This window comes from Hylobates moloch, unplaced genomic scaffold (assembly GCF_009828535.3).
Source record: "Hylobates moloch isolate HMO894 unplaced genomic scaffold, HMol_V3 SCAFFOLD_5, whole genome shotgun sequence".
Taxonomy (NCBI): Eukaryota; Metazoa; Chordata; class Mammalia; order Primates; family Hylobatidae; genus Hylobates; species Hylobates moloch.
Window position 1 is genome coordinate 10,179,834 of NW_026652280.1, and position 17,840 is coordinate 10,197,673.

Consider the following 17,840-nt stretch of genomic DNA (forward strand, 5'->3'; position numbering starts at 1 on the left):
AAGGGAGTTTTTCCAGGGCCATCTCTAGTCAATACAAGCAGGTGAAATTTACCCGTGGTGCCCCTACCCTCTTGCCTACCTTCTGCTTTCCCTGTCCTCACATACTTTTTAACCCAGCAACTCAAGTCGACCCTTCTTGTTGTGGTTTAGAACCCTCCAGTCTTCCTTTGGATGCTATTTCTTGCAACTTTAGAAAGAAATTATACTCAGATTATATTTATATTTTCAATTTTCAAATATTCAAAATCTATTCTCTCCTAATGGCTAATTTCTAAGAATTTCGATTCAATTAAAAAGTGAACAAATTTAATCCAGCAGAAAACTAGGCACAAAAAGATGAAGGCAGCACATTATGTTACCTAACTATACTTAACCGAATTCCATTATAATGAGGAAGGAAGCTTTCTGCCTTTTCAATGAATATATCAGTGTATTCTCTTAGTAGCATAATACACTTCGTTTTACTGAAAAACTTCTTAAGGCTTTGCTAGAAAGACCATTTCAAAATGGAGTGGTTAAAATTGGCTCCATTAAAATGATTTTTAAAAAATGTTTATCTTTGTGAAACAATTCTATCAAGCAGGCATTTTAAATCACTCTCTAATTATGCTGCTTTTTAAATTTAAGAACCCATGTTTGGTTTTTATTTCCTATACCATTGGTTTTTCAGACTTCAGTGTGCTAAAATTACCTGGAGGCTTTGTTGAAACACAGAATGCTGGGCCCCCTCCAATCTTATCATTTCTGATACAATAGGGCTGGGTTGGAGCCAGATAATTTACATTTTCTGTTTATTCCTAAGAGATGTTGACACTGCTGCTCTGTGGACCACACTTTGAGAACTGTTGATTTGTGAAACTCACTTTAAAATATTGCCAGGGAAGTAGCAATATTAGAGAAATCATGAGGAATGACTTTGGAAAATGATGCCATGTACCAGCAGAACAAAAGAGCACTTGTTTTTTTCAAAAGTGTTATCTAATATCTGCCCAAATAAATTAATCCCATCTCAACTGATTCATGTCTGATTTTGTAAGAAAGAGTTCTTATGCTAATTGGAACAAAAGAAGAGACAGGAGCATAGAAAGAAAGATATATGGAAGATGGTTTATAATTTATCAAGACATGTGTATTCCAACTATTTATCAGATGATTGACAACAACAATAAAACATTATTAAAGAAAACTAAACCCATTCCCAAATACCCAAAAGTGCTGAAAAGGAAATTAATTTTCTAAATAATGATAATAATATCCTAAAACATAAATATGCTGCTAATCTGTGAAGACTGCTGAATGTATAGAAAAACAAATTTTTGAAAAGGTTATGTAGAAACAAATACCAAATCAAAATGTGTTCATTCATATAAGATTTAAAACTACAGAGTTCAAAAGTCCCAAACGCATTGCCCGTGAATTTGTATGTTGGTAAAATTTAGAGTCCCATAATAGCTAATATGTGAGAAAGTATAATTTTATTTTAAATGGTTAAAACAAAAACCAAGGGTGGAATATTTATTAAATATTATAAATATATAATTATACTATAATAAAGCATATACTTTTATTATAATAATATAAATATTGCATCCAACAAAGATGCTAGTATTGAATCTGCAATTATGTCTACAAGGGCATCTTTTTCACTAGGGCTGAATGATGAGGTCCAAAGGAATAGGCCATGCCCAGAGAAGGCCTGAGATACAGGGGTAAGCCTGCAACTACAAAAAGAATCTAGACGGGGCTACAAAACAAGGCTTAGACGAATTGAATAGATCAAGGTCTGGCAAGACAGGGTGACTGCACTCAAGGAAAAGGGGCAGCAAGGCTCCAGGTGGAATGAGAGGGGACTGAATGGGTCATCAGTGCCGAGAAGAATTGAAATCTTCCCTGTCAGCCAGTGAGTTTGTAAATAGATCAATTTTTTTTTTTTTTTTTTTTTTTTTTTGAGACGGAATCTCGCTCTGTCACCCAGGCTGGAGTGCAGTGGTGCGATCTCAGCTCACTGCAAGCTCTGCCTCCCGGGTTCACGCCATTCTCCTGCCTCAGCCTCCCCAGCAGCTGGGACTGCAGGCGCCCGCCACCACGCCCGGCTAATTTTTTGTATTTTTAGTAGAGACAGGGTTTCACTGTGTTAGCCAGGATGGTCTCGATCTCCTGACCTCATGGTCCGCCCTCTTCGACCTCCTAAAGTGCTGAGATTACAGGTGTGAATGACTGCGCCCGACCTAAATAGATCTATTTTATGCAGGAACAAATCCAAGTATAGCTGTGAGTCTCAGACTGGCAGGTGGAGGTAAGTGGATCTCGCAGTTGCTTGGAGAAGCAAAGGATCAGAGACGGGGCTTTCTGAGAAAGTAACACACAGAAAACAAACGGGTGACAAGTCCTTCAAACAACCCCTTGATAATTTCCCTTTTGTAAGAATACAGATGGAAAACTACGTTTAATGGAGAACCGTACAGGAAAACAGACATATCTATTCAGCTAAATTTCCCTTATACTAAGTAGAAATATATATATATAAAAAGGCTTTTGGAATTTATGCATCAAATAACTGTGCATCTAGCACATGGTGAATATTCAGTGTATTGTGACTGCATACACATAAAATGCATTTTTGTATGTTAGAAGAAATTTGAAAAATGTCTACTGGAAGCCAATAGATTCTTTTTTTTTTTTCTTCAAAGAAGACTTTTATCCACTGTATTCTATGTCTTCCTCTGCTTCAGAAGTCATGGGTTTGAAGGTTGGGTCAAAAGAAAACAATGGAACATGGAACAAAGTATTATACCTAAATATTCAGAAACCAAGAGATGTGTAAATATTAACTCATTAGGTTTTCCACAGAGAGGAGTTAAATCTAACAATATCTTCAGCTAAGTAAGTAAATGTGAACTCCTTATACTTTTAGCTTGTCTTCCTCTTAAAAGCCCAAAATGGCTCAAAAGAAGAAACTGTACAAAAGGAAAGGCATTCTTGATTTAGATCGTTGGTGACACAATGATTTAGGCTGTAAACAATTCCTTGTGTAAAATTGAACCTTTATCCCTCATGAGGCTTAAATATTTGTTAAAATTTATTAATTAAAATATCTAGACATTATTAACTAACATAAAATTAATACTTACAAAAATGTATACAGTAGCTGTAAATTGGTTATATAATGATTTAAAATAGCTGTAAGTATTGGATAATTTGTTTACAGATTTTTTTCATTCTGCTGTAGTTTATATCCATCTATTGTTTTTCCCAAAAGTGTATATAACTAGAGTCACAGGCAAAACTTGGATGGCCTGGGCCTATCTGAACATAAACGGCAAATGTCAACCCTAAATAGGAGAATTTCACTTCATTGTTTCTATTAACGAGTGATTCCATAAAGTTAAGACTCACTTCTATATACAACCAACTGGTCAAAATAACTTTAAAGATTTAACTGAGATTCTCTGATGGCAGGAGGCTTCAAATTTGTTTCAAAATATCACATGATAAAAAACCCGGTATTTATGGAAGACATTGTTTAGGTTAAATCTGTTACTGTAGCTAATTCATTAAAAGACCCAGATTTAGTAGGGTGCAATTTAGGAAAATGGTTTTTCTTCCAACGCTGCTCTCACACAACTATGAAATTTCCTCTTCTGGCGGTTATCTCAGGCAGAGATTAGTGTTTAATTCACTATTGCCCATAAGGATATTGTCAACTTCATGTCTCAGATGAGATGACTGATGTAACTGATAATTTTAAAGTCTCAAATAAATGGAAGTTTCTCCTCTTCTTTCAGGTCAAGTCTATTACTGAGAGTCCAGCAGTGAGAATGAGAAAGATAGAATATGCCGTTTCCTGCTTGTTCCATCACTGTCTTTCCACAGTGACTCCCCCCGCCCCCCTTTCTTTTGCTTTTGACTTCTCCAGGGTAAGAATAATGAAAAGAAAAGGGGGTAAATTCCTTCTAAATAGTTGTTACTATTGAAAGTTCTTCTTTATTTTTGAATTCTTAATGACAAGATGTATTCAAATGCTACCTCTCTCTTTGAGGCATATGTTATGTTCCTAAGAACCATCCCAACACCTTAGAACAATCCCAACACCTCAGGTATCTCCCCTGCTCCCTGAAGGGGAGGGACCTTGATTAGGCATGGAGCCTACTACCCTTAGCTTCTATTTTCTGCATTCCACCTTTATCATCTTTCTGCTGGAGCTCCTTCTCACAGGCAAGAGTTGTGCTGGTGTGGGTCTTTTCAAGATGAATCAAGCTCAGCTAACTATAAGGTGTGCACTTGTCCCACCGAATGTGGCAGTGTATCTTGTCCAGTTGCTGACCTATTCTCCTTGTTTGGCTCTCATAAACAGCCTCAGACCCATCTTGCCTCCTGACCTCAGGTTCACCATGGTGAAAACTGAAACCACTAGTTCCCCAAACTCAGGTTCTTCCCTAAACTCTCTTGCACACTGCCCAGGTACCAGCTTGGGTAGCACTACTTGATTCTACAGTTCTACCAGCAAGGGTGAGGTGAGAAGCCAGTCTGTCCTCCTGACAAACAACCAAATTCTACAAGTAGTTCTCTTGCCCTTCCTCTTTCACGGGGCTTGAGGGGGTAAATGCCTGCCCCCTCCTTTCTGCCCTTCTCCTATAAAAGACTTTCAATGAATTATCTTTACGTCTCTCTTAACATTTCTTGGTTCTTTTCACCCACTATCCACAGCTCTGTGGCCACAATACAGAGAAAACAAGAGAGTCCAATTCTATATTCTTTTTTTTTTTTTTTTTTTTGAGACAGAGTTTCGCTCTTGTCGCCCGGGCTGGAGTGCAATGGTACAATCTCGGCTCACTGCAACCTCCGCCTCCTGAGGCAGTGATTCTCCTCCCTCAGACTCCAGAGTAGTTGGGAATACCGTCACCTGTCACTACGCCCAGCTAATTTTTGAATTTTTAGTGGAGACAGGGTGAGTTTCTCCATGTTGGACAGGCTGGTCTTGAACTCCTGGCCTCAGGTGATCCTCCTGTCTCGGCCTCCCAAAGTGCTGGGATTACAGGTGTGAGCCACCATGCCCAGCCCAATTCTATATTCTTTAACACTTTTTACATACCAATTAAAACATGAAATTTTAGTAAGAATCCAAAACTGCTAAATGGTATTTAGGCAAAAGACCAGAGACACTGGTCTAATATTAAGTGTTGATGAGTAAGTCCTCAATAATCTGGTATTAGAAAAACTGAACTAATGCTTGGGATTTATTATGGAGAGTTTCATATCAATTTGGAATCTAGATTCATCCCATTGTTCAAACAGTCTGCTTTGTTTTTTTCTTAATAGTTACTTGAAATGCTAAAGGAACTAAATAGAGCCAGATATTACACAGAAGATGAGACATTTCAGGATCATTCTGTTCTTTATAATCTTATCTCCAAAATTGCTATAATAGACGATTATTGCAGTGGTCACTCTTCAATTCTAGCAGCTTTAGAAGCTGAACCACACTGAAAAAGCAGATGTTTGCACATGTAGACCCATCCTTAGATCTGTATAATGCAATTAAACCACGAATAAACAAAACATGATTTATGCTTGTCAAAATTTGTAGAACTCTTTAGAAATTGTGACTCCATCTCCACCACAGAACTAAAATTCATCAAAATTTATTTTATTATTATGTGGAAATAGCAATAGATTTAGTTGCCAGGTGCCATCTGCTTGGTGCTTCAAGATATTTCTTCATGCATACATATCCTTTATAACAGTACAGTTAGACATAGACAAATTGATCATTTAGATTTGACATTGCGAGAAGAGAAGCACTACAAAACATCTTTTGCTTTCCTGAAGCATCTATGGCACACTATAGGGAGAAATAAATACAGCTTTGACCTTTTTCTGGTGTAGTGTATGTTGAAGACCAAGTGAGAAAAGTGGTGGTTATAATTTGTATTTTTCAAAATTATATGTGGTATCTATATAAATCAAATAATAAAAGTAAAATGATGCAACACAATGGTAGGCAAAATTGCTATGGTCCATTCAAGACTTTGTGTTGCATCCATTAGTGTCATCTTATTTCTTCTAGAGGGGCTGCTTCCATAATCATTGCCTTTCAGCTTTCCCTGTAGATAATAACCTTTGCTGATTATATCAGCATTTGTAAATATGTGTTTCATGAAACACAAGTCCCACAGGATACGAATACATGTTATGTGCAGAAGGAGGCACCTAGGTCACGTGAGTTTGGGAAATGTTGGGTTATACAAAGTTAAACAGATTTATTGTGGGACTTCTCAACAGCTTTACTAATGTATATTGTGACTGTCATACAGGGCTGGTGTTTGTTTCTTAGGGCTATCATAAAGTACCAACAGTTGGTTGGCTTAAAATAACAGAAATATATCCTCTCATAGTTCTGGAGGCTAGAAGTTTGTAGTCAGAGTGCTGGCAGGGCCATCCTCTCTCTGGCTGCTCAACAGGAGAATCCTTTCTTGCTTTTTCTAGCTTCTGGTGTTAACGGGCAATGCTTGATGTTCCTTGGCTTGTGGACGTGTCATCACTCCAGCCACATGGCCGCCATCTTGTGCATCTTCACATCATCTTCACTTGTCCATATCTATCTCTGAGTCCAAACCTCCCCACTTTACAGTGACGTATTAGATGTCATTGGATTATGGCCAACCCCAATTACCTCATTTTAACTTGACTGCCTTTACAAAGAAACTATTTCCAAATAAATTCACATTCTAAGTTATAGAGGGTTAGGACTTCAACATATCTTTTTGGAAGGCACACAATTGTGATACAGTATTAAGTTCAACCGATTGATTCCCTCACTGCAGAGAGCAGGTCATCATCATTGTCAGAGTAGTATTTTCAGGAACTCACTTTGGGCAAGGCTAGAGCATATGAGTGGCATTTTAGAAACTCAGACGTGAGTATGCTTGAGTTTTTTTTTCCTGATGCAAAAGTTGGTTTTGCTCAGTGTCATCCCATAGACAAAATTATTGCCTTGGAAGACTCTTTTGTTTGGTTATAAAGAATATGTATATAAGTGAAAATCCTCAAAACAGAGAGAGGCCTATTGTTACTGTTGCCATTGTTTTGTCATTAACTGGTTATTTTCCACATGAGTAAGGTGCTGCTAATATTGGCTTTAATCATTGATGGACATCAAGAGTTTCAGACTTGCCTGATTGAGAAAGCTAATTTAGAGGAATAAAAAATAATTATAAAAAGAAAAGTGCAGGCTACTTTGATTAGAATTAATCTCACCTCTACCACAGTAGTTTCCTTTTGTTTTTATTTTGGCATATATTTTATTATACTTGAGATGGTAGATTGTATCCTTTTTTTTTATATCAGCTGTTCACTTCCTTTCCATATATCATACATTCTAACTCCTATTGTGGCCTCAGAGATGGGGTGTACTGTGCTTCTTGACTTTGGGCTTGGCAATAGGACTTGTCTTGGCCAATGGAATGTTAGTGGACATGAAATATGCAAAGGCTTAAACTGTGTTGCAAATCTGGGCATACTGTCATGCATTACTGTTATCTTTTGTTTTGAGAAGTGTGCTTTGGGAAGTTGCAAGTGTAAGCAGGTTGAGAGACAGATGAAATAAACACTGGCATTGTCTGCAGCTTGGAGCCAGTCTCAGCACAACCCAGTCTAACTCAGCACAACTTTAGCGTTTTTACCTGTGCCTGAACAATGAAGATCTACTTATAGGTCTGTACTACTGAGATTTTTGTTGACTGGTAACACAACATTATTTTACAAAACATTAACTGATACACTTTGTTTATGTTTGTCTCCTTTACTACTTTGTGATCTTCTAAGAAGTAACCATACTTTGTTCAATTTTACATTTCTTGTTTAGTTCTTACATATCATAGGTCCTCACAATGTTTGATGGGTCAGGAATGAATGAATGACATTCAAGGGTATCTGAGTTGAATGTAGGAAGCACGTTTACCATGGCAATCCAGGTAATAATTTAGAAACAACACTAGCATATTGCTTTGGTTCCGAGACAATACAGGTCTTTAGGCTAAAAGAAGAAATGTATGCCGATCCTAGCCCACTCATAAGCAGAGACACTGGGTCCCAGAGAAAGGCAAACCCTTAAATCTGACTCTGAATAAACCAGATGGCAAAGTCTGCGGTTCCACTATTTTTGTTCCAGATGGAGATCTCTCGCATCAGTAGCAAACTGGACCCATCCTTTGTGTCCATTTCCAACTGCATTTGCAGGAATTTCCTACAAGTGAATTGCTTCTTGGTTATGATGTTCACTATTGCTATTCATGATGAATAAGCAACATTTGTTTTCCACAATTGCTATTTTGTGTTGTGAATCCTTTACAAATAACCGTAATGCCATATATTAATATTTTTTACGGTCAGTATAGGCTATCTTAAATACTACTGAAAGACCTGGAGATCCTGGAAATTTTAAGAATTTAAACTTTGAAATGTCTACCAAGTATGCACTTTTCTGTGTCAGTGTCATCTGAAATCAGAACACATTTTCCTCTGTGTGTGTGTGTGTTTGTGCACGTGTGCATGTGAACTTGTGTTCATATAACTTTCCCCATACCATGTGGGATTCTGGGTCGATATGAAAACAGCTGACAGCAGTAGATAAAGATGATTACAGCAAAGAATTTAATCAATAACCACTTTTATCTCAGCAACACACATTATCTTTCACCTTTAAAAAGTATTTGCATAAATGTCTCTTCTTAGCTAGTCTCAGGGTAAATAAGACCAGGCTGTCTGAAGAGGCAGGAAAACACAAGAAGAGAAGTAGCAATTTTGAATGTCAAAAAAAATGCTGTGGTAAAGACTAAGCGGTGTGACTTTATTTAATGATAGGATACTGCAAGATCACCACAAACCACATTAATGTAATTAATTACAGTAATTCTGCACACATACATATCTCTTAGTAGAAAAAGTTCAAACTAATCCAAGCACATTATTGACAAAATAATAAAATCATGTTTCTGATGAAGATTGTTATATAATTTAATACTAAAATGTCTTAATAAAAAATCTATCGTGCTAATTCTTTGATAAAAAATTATTCAGTCTCTATATATTAGTGACTTCAACCATGTATTAGGAAGTTAATGATTTTATTTTACAAAGTGTTATGCTTGAAGAGTCTGGAAGAGTGATTGAGAGTCAGTGAAATGACAGCTTTAAAAGTCAATGTTATTTTTAAAGACTTTAGTTAGCTAAAATGCTTTCCCTACACATTTAAGTAAAATAAGTGAGTATATTGTCTAAGAAGTAGCTATCTACTCCAAGACCTGGGTGGGAGGGTCCAAGTTGACGGATGAGATATCTTAGTCTTTACTACGAGGTATTATAGCCTACTGGTAATTTTTTGAGAGAGCATTCTAAATTGGAATTATCCTAAGTATGGGGGAAGCCTGTTGATTAGAAAGTGAGAAAATTGGGGTATACATCTAAGAAATTGTGCCATTCTCTGTGTGTGTATAGTTCTCTGTGTATATACGCTAGATTATTGAGCTAGCAAGAGTAGAGTCTGAAATCTTGATATTGCCTCAATGTTTATTCCTTTTATTAGTCTCCTAACATGTTAATGCCAATTTCAAAAAGTTCTAGCTGGCTCTGAATGGGCCAAGAGGAACACAGAAAAGGGATATCATCAAAAGTTATGGAAGCTCTTTAAAGAGGGGGTGCAGACTCGACGAACCCTGAGCAATGGCTGTATCCAGGGCCTTGGCAGTCAAATAAGGAACTTCCTTCAAGGGGAAGGAGATTCCCAGGGACAGGAAATCCTCCCCATTCAGGAATTTTCTTTTAATGCTAAACATTGAAGAGTCTTAGTGAGTATGTGTCTGTCTCCCAGCATGTGTACTAAAGTTGCAAATTTCTTTATAGGATATCGTGTATCTTTGTGGGCCATTTAAGTAAACCCAGTATTAACTTTTCCAGCTAAATAATTACTCATAGATTTGTTAACTATATTTTTAAAGCACATATATCCTTTTGTTTGAAGTTAGGATTATTAAACATACTTAAGAAAAGCATTTATAGCATTGGTGATGTAATTTCAGGTCCACTGTAAAGTATACACAGGAATTATTTTTTCTCCTCTTTATTTTGACTTGTGTGTGTATGTGGTGTGTGTGTGTGTGTGTGTGTGTGTGTATGTGTTTTAAAGAAACCTTCTGCTTTTTATGTAGCTTTGGCATTTTATTCTGTGTTTGTCCTACTCTAAAATAAACCTATATTAAAAATTTCTCTTTATGTTCTAAACAAATTACTTTGAACTTATTATCAAATTAGAAATAAAATTGTGATAAACCAAAGAAGTACATTATACATTTGGATGGAAGCCATATATATCTGCAAATCTTCAAAGTAAAAAGCGTACAGTCCATGCTACAAGAGGCACAGTATTTCTATTTACAAGCTTAATTTATTCACTTTTTTCATATTTCCTTTATGTAGTACTTGACAAATTTTTATCGGTAAGGGGTGTTTCCTTTTCCTAAACTATGAATGGAGAGCATACATTTTAAGCAGCATGATTATGAACTCTGTGCTTAGCACTGCTCTCAGAAAACAAATCAGAGGTGAAATTTGAGAGAGTGTGGGAAAGGAACTGGAATATAAACCAGAAGCTAGATAAAGAGCTACAGAAATGATTTGTGACTTTCTAAAAACTCAAATGGAAGCAATATTTGGAACTTACATATGCTCATGATCAATGAGCAGAAAAAAACTTTTTTTCATTTTAGCAACAAATAAAAAATACTGCTACAATGGACCATGAGCTAGCAATGGCTGTTGACAGTATTCTTATTAGTAATGATGAGATTATAATCATCATGTGCTATCATGTGCTCTTTTACCTATGCTATTTAGTTTATGACCCACAGATAATTCAAGAATTTCTTTCCTTTTTCTTTTTTTGGGATATGGCCTCACTCTGTCACCCAGGCTGGATTACAGTGGCCCAATCTTGGCTCACTGCAACCTCCGCCTCCCAGGCTCAAGCGATCCTCCCAACTCAGCCTCCCGAGTAGCTGGAACTATAGGCACACGCCACCACAGCCTGCTAATTTTTGTAATTTGTAGAGACAGGGTTTCACCATGTTGCGCAAGCTGGTCTTAAACTTCTGAGCTCAAGCAATCCACCTACCACTGCCTCCTAAAGTGCTGGGATTACAGGTGTGAGCCACCATGCCTGGCCCAGAATTTCTTCTTAATAAATAGTGTCAAGTTTCCTCAATATCTTTCAACCTTTCAAAACACCGATCATCAAACCTTAGCAACACTAAAAAGTTTCTATTTTCACACTATTCAATCACCTGGTGGTGGTGATAATATTTTTAAAACTGAGCTCACAATCAATGAATATTGACAGGCTGAATAATACTCCAATTCTGTTACTTAGAGTTGCTAGTCAAGAACATGCAGCATAAATCGTTATGAGACATTAGAAATGCTTGTTAAACTACAAACAGTGTAGTAAGTAAACACCATTAGAAACAAAAACCGCAGTTTTGTGAAACCCTGAGATTTTACTCACTACTTTCCTCCTTGTAATATTAGCCAAATGTCCTAAAAACTACCGATAACCTGATAAGCCAAATCTGTTAATATAGACTCTAAATCTGTAATAAGTCTCAAAGAAGAAACTGGAGGGATGCTAGCCATTCAAAAGCCTCTCTAGAACAAGTTAACCTATTAGTTATTAGGATAAAATGCAATGTCACCGACAAGAAGCCAGGAGACCTGGGTTGTACCTTAGCATTTTCTCCAGTTGTTACACCACTGTGGGAAAGTTCCTTACTAACTTGAACTGTTCAGTTTATTTTATATGTATGTTTCTGAGACAGGGTCTCACTCTGTTGTCCAGGCTGGAGTGCAGTGGCGTGATCTTGGCTCATTGCAACCTCTGCCTCCCAGGTTCAAGCAATTCTCGTGCTCCACCCTCCCAAGAAGCTGGGACTACAGGCGCGGGCCACCACACCCAGCTAATTTTTGTGTTTTTAGTAGAGATGAGGTTTTACCATGTTGCCCAGGCTCGTCTCGAACTCCTAGCCTCAAGGGATGGGTCACCCTCGGGCTCTCAAAATGCAGGGATTACAGGTGTGCGCCACTGCACTCGGCCTCTTTGATGTAAAAAATATGATCAGTCTGAAACATTTCTGAGATCCTTTCCAGTTTCAAAGTTCTACAATTACAAGGGTATTCTGAAGTGATGGAAGGCAATCTTACACCTACCGTTCTGTTCCCGCTGCACTCCTGCCGCCAGAAGGTCGGGCTCCCCAAGGCTGATGTCATTGAGCCTGGTCCCCAGACACTCCATGCAGAGGTGCTTGCACCACTCCTCGGCCTCCAGCTCTGAAAGTAACCACAACATCACCAGTCAAGCAATGCTGCCTAGGAATGATGGAAGAAGAATATTCCCTGAACAGTTTTCCCAGGTGACTGGCAAGAGTTAAAAACTTGCCTTTAAAAAACAACCAAAAACTGTAATTAGGAAGTGAAAATAAGTCCCAAAAATGATTTCCTACTCTGACATTATATTTTTAAGTGGTTTATCTTATTTGTAGTACTTTACCTTATTTACAAATAATAGTCTGAGAATATTTGTTTCTTATATAGCATAGTTTAGATTGATTTTATTTAGGGAGGAAAATTTACTTAACATAATAAATTAGCCAGGTTTAGTTACCCGCCCCCCCCACACACATTTAATATATATACACATACATATATATATATATACTTCAAAACATGCTTTACACGATAAATACATTTAATTTTATGTCAACGTAAATTAAGTAACTAAATATAAAATAAAAAATATATAAGTGAATAGTTGAAAAAATGTCAGGTTAGATTAAACAAATGAACGTTTCCCTGAAAGTGACTTAGATTTGTATGAGTTGAAGACCTGATCCCAAGTCATTCTGAATTGTAATGGATCATAAATCAGCTCTAGAATGTGATCATTTTTCTTTGTAAACAATACAAATCAGGCTATTCTTTTTTAAAAAAAAAATTGGGGTAGAATCTTAAAAGTATCTCTTCTCTTTCGAAAATTCCAATTACCTAAGACGTTGATTAGATCATTCCTTTTTTTTTTCTATTACCTCCCAATTTCTTTATAATCACATTTTCCTCTTGCTTAAAACATTAGAATGTGTTACATCAACACAAAATCCTGTCATATCTAAAGTTTTCACAGGCTTTCATAAACGTAAGTGAATTTGACTTTGGTGTAAGCCCTGTGCGAGTGAGGTAGCCGAGGGTTAGGATTGTATCTGTGTCTCAAATCATTGGTCAGCGTCAAAACAGAACTGGAAATCAACCAAGTCTTCCAGCTATTTTACTATGCAGAAATTTGAAAAGGGGTCTCAGATTTAATATTTTAGGCCAAACTCCAATATCACTGTACAGAAATTGGATAAGAACTTCCCATTGACGTCTGCCCAGAGAAGTTTCTGCCTTTTCCATACAGCATAAATCTGTACTAGAACAGTTTAATATGGATTCTCTGTAAATCTCTTGTTCTCTGTGGATGATACCTCACCCTTTGCCTTGGCATTTTAAACGCCCCATGAAAAGTTATCTGTGACAGGTTTTCTTGACTTTAGGGATCTGAATACCAACACTGGGCTCTCCTTGATGGTCAACACCATCAAATTTGGGTAATGTTTTCTTTCTGAGCTTAGTCATGCTGCCTTTGCAGCAAAAATAAGTTTCATCAATGAGATGTGAAGACAAATTTGTCATTTATTTTTAGTTTTTTCAAGACCATGACATACTTTAAAAAATAACGAAAAAAGAACATGCAGTTCTCCATGGGATCCTGTTCTAATAAAAATAATAGTTCCAATGCTCCCATCACGAAAAGCATTTTTATTTACGAAAGTACAGTTTGCCTGTATCAGGGACCATCCCCTCACTGGTGTAAGGCACACTATCAAACTATGTCAAGGATCAGGAAGATTTTCAAGAGGGCCTGGCTCCCTCACTTGGGTGGAGTCAGAGGCCTGGGATTAGCTGCTCAGGCATTTCCTGAGGAACCCAGAAAATAATCCTTTCCAACCACAAGGCTACCAATATAATAAGTGCACCATTTGCTGAGGCTATGGCTTACTAAAATAACAAAAACAAAAAACAAAAAAACCTTTTTTCTTCTAGGAAGCAAATGCCAGACTTCATAGAAAAATTTTATAGGAGCAACAAAAGCATATATTGAACATACTTTTATTTAGATGTATAAGTATTTATAAAATGTATAAAAGATTTAAAATATTTTCTAACAGTCAACCAAAATATTATAGGTTAAACCAATTTATATGCTATGTATCAAGAAATGTTTGAAATTTCTGTCAAGGGAGACACTGTGATTATTGTTTTTCTTTTCTTTTTTATTTTTTTATTATACTTTAAGTTTTAGGGTACATGTGCACAACGTGCAGGTTTGTTACATATGTATACATGTGCCATGTTGGCGTGCTGCACCCATTAATTCATCATTTAACATTAGGTATGTTTTTCTTTTAAATTTTTAATGTTTTAAATTTTTCACAAGACTCCACGATGTAAAAATAATGTAAAGTCACACGCAATTAAAATCTTTTTTGCATTATTCTACGTAATAGTATTTCCAGTTCTCTACAGATAAAGATGAAAATATCTAACGTGCTATTTGGGAGTAAAAATTAGAACGTTAAATATGCCAAAGCACCTTGGTGCCAATATTCTCTTTAAGCAGTAAGTTGGTGCATGCCCAGACATTTAAGAAATATATAATTCACTCCTTCTTTGTGTTAAGTCTTTTGTCCTAGGGTTTAATGAGACAAAGAAAGCAATCATACAGTAAAAGGCTTCTATGAAACTGGAGTGGACTCTTTCAAGCAGAACTAAATGCAGAATTTCTGTAAGTGCTGGAACAAAGAAGTCTCCCATCACAGCAATGAGAGGTATTCATGGGCTCCTACCAGCAGATAAAGATGTCTTTGGCAGACAGTGCTTCAGCATTTTGGTAGTGTAGTAGCATATAAGAATGGGAATAGCAAGAATAATAAAAGTAGAGTACACACTGTCACACTAAAGACTGAAATGTAAACTATTTCAAAGAGAGAGAGAGGAAGAGAGATTCTTACAATTCAGGGCTCATTCCTTTAACAAATATTTATTGTGAACTCTCCATATGCCAGGCACTGTGCTAGGAGATTATATGAAAAACACACCATTTCTGCTCTCAATAATCTAGTGGGATGGGCAGGTGGGTTTAATGTATGGTGCTCTGGAAGGCTGCTAGCCTAGCTAGGCAGAAACTGAGGAACTGTGTCAAAGGCTCAGCAGAGTGAAAGTATCAGGGCAAGCAGAGAGAAAATGATGATGTGTGTGTTAGTGAGTGAGTGTGCATGTGTATCAGTGTGTGCGAGTATGTAGGTGTGAGTGTGCATAGCAGTGTGTTTGTAATGTGTGGATGTGTGTGTGTGCACACAGCAGTTTTGATGAGTGTGTGTGAGTGTGCATTCATACTCATATTTTATGAGTGTATGAGTGTCTGTTGGAGGAGTCTGGGAGGAGTGAGGGAGATACCTGGGGCGGAGAGGGAAAGACATTTGCAGGGTAGCAAGTGTGACATCCCGTAACAGCTGGAGATATAGAAAAATGTGAGAAACAGTATCAGTTCATTCTTTTCATGATTTTCTAGTATTTGGCTCAATTAGATCAGTCCTAAAGCTTCACCTCAAAAGTATTAACCTTTGTAGTCTGTATACTTGGATCTAACAGTTTTGCTGCACATAAGCTGAATTTCTTTGACTTTTAGACAAAGCTTTGGTTTTACAAATCTGTTTTTGACAGTCACCACCTTTCAAGTATTACAACTATGCTTTTTAATTCTTCTTTCTTAGGCAAGCTCTATGTATTGCATGTTAATTTTTTTCTATCACTATTTAATTGCTGTTTTTCTCTAAATTATCTTTCACCTTTCATTTTTATATTTTTTTTTACAGAACTGAGATTCAATACAAATGCAATAATCTGAACCCACCCACTGCATTTTAAAATGTGTATTTTCTCATAGACCGAGTGCCTTTTGTAATTTGCTTTATCTTTCAGACTTTTCAGTCTACACATAATGTGTAAATAATTAAATTTCATTATGGGAGAATAAAGACATTAAAGTGTTCTATAAAGTTTTATATTTTTCTCTTCATGATGAAGTGCTTTTTCATTAAGATGCCTTTTTCAGATAGCTTGCAGCTATGTTCAAATTTTTAATTGAGTAAATAACTTTCTCTGGACTAGAAACACAAATAATATTTTCATTATATAGGGGATTAGTTAAATGAAGAAATTTGGTAATTTCCAAAAGGAAAATTGAAAGGCATTTGGGAATAATAAGACAAATGGAGACTAGAGATTAAATTAAATGGTGAATTATGTGACAAATGGGTTGACTGACTGCAGAGAAAATGATGGGAGTCCAAAACCAATTCAGTCAAAGCTGGTGGCCCCCTCCCTGTGTTTCAGTGTCTTTCCATTTCTCCACAGAATTCTGGGGAAAGTATGGTGTCTTACAATACAGTGACATGGGACTGATGCAGTGTTACTTTTAATTCTGATAAGAAGGGATCAGAAAAGAGGTATTTAAATAGAAGGCCTTTAATAAATGTCTATTGACTAAATAATTAGATTCAAGCTTTATTGCTTTTACTAAATTTAGTCCTTAAGATAATGACATTAAAGTTAAATGATCCAAAATGAGCTATATTTGAAAACAGAGTGAAAAAGTTTTCATCATATATATATATAGATAGATACAGAAAATATGCTATCAGCCCCAAATTACATAGCAGAATTAAAAATAGCACTGCATCAGTTTCATGTTATTTTATTAGAAGATGCAAGTAAGACTTTTTTGTGTGAAAATAAATCATTGTATCTAGTTCCCACTGGAGTTAGCTTTTATTAATAATCTTTGGAAAATGTAGACAAAATAATCCTGTTTTGTCTTCAGCATAAGCAGAAATTCTTAATTTTATCTAATTCTTATGTTCTGTGCAGATTTGCTATGATTTGATGATAAAGGTTGTTTTCATATTTATTAACGTCTTAAATACATGCTTTGCTGTGAAGTGAAGAAAAATGTTTCCCTTACAGGCTATTGCTTAGAGAATATAAAACTCTCCCTTACTGTCATTTAAAATTTATAGAACTATTAAAATATAAGACATTTTGATGATGCTTTCATTCTTGAAAACTGGCGTGACTTTCTACTTAACTGGCCTTGCTGATGTTTTACGGACTTTTGTTTCCCCACCACGCCCCCGCTTTTTTTTTTTAATAGTAGGAAGACAAGAAACCAGTTAAAACCTAAACACTGCCAGGCGCGGTGGCTCACGCCTGTAATCCTAGCACTTTGGGAGGCTGAGGCGGGCGGATCACTTGAGATCAGGAGTTTGAGACCAGCCCGGCCAACATGGCGAAACCCCGTCTCTACTAAAAATACAAAATTAGCTGGGCGTGGTGGTGCGCGCCTGTAATCCCAGCTACTCGGGTGTCTGAGGCAGGAGAATAGCTTGAACACGGGAGGCGGAGCTTGCGGTGAGCTGAAATCACGCCATTGTACTCCAGCCTGGGCAACAAGAGCAAAACTCCATCAAAACAAAACAAAACAAAACAAACTAACAAACAAAACCACCTAAACGCTTGCTTCAGCAAAGATCAAAAGCATGGATCTCTGGTTAGCCTACAGGAACAAGCTTTTTCTGTTGAAGTCAGATTTGTAGAGTTGACCAGTGTAGAGATGGCGGTACGATTAGTTTTCTAAGTAG

The 17,840-nt window shown here is 36.7% G+C and overlaps 1 protein-coding gene across 1 annotated transcript in view; it reads right to left on the bottom strand.

Moving 5' to 3' along the window:
• Positions 1-17,840, bottom strand: part of DOK6 (docking protein 6) — a 430,056-nt gene that overhangs the window by 148,733 nt on the left and 263,483 nt on the right. The window contains exon 4 of the mRNA XM_032152079.2: positions 12,256-12,375. Coding sequence (XP_032007970.1) covers positions 12,256-12,375 — 120 coding nt within the window. The remainder of the gene's footprint in view (positions 1-12,255; positions 12,376-17,840) is intronic.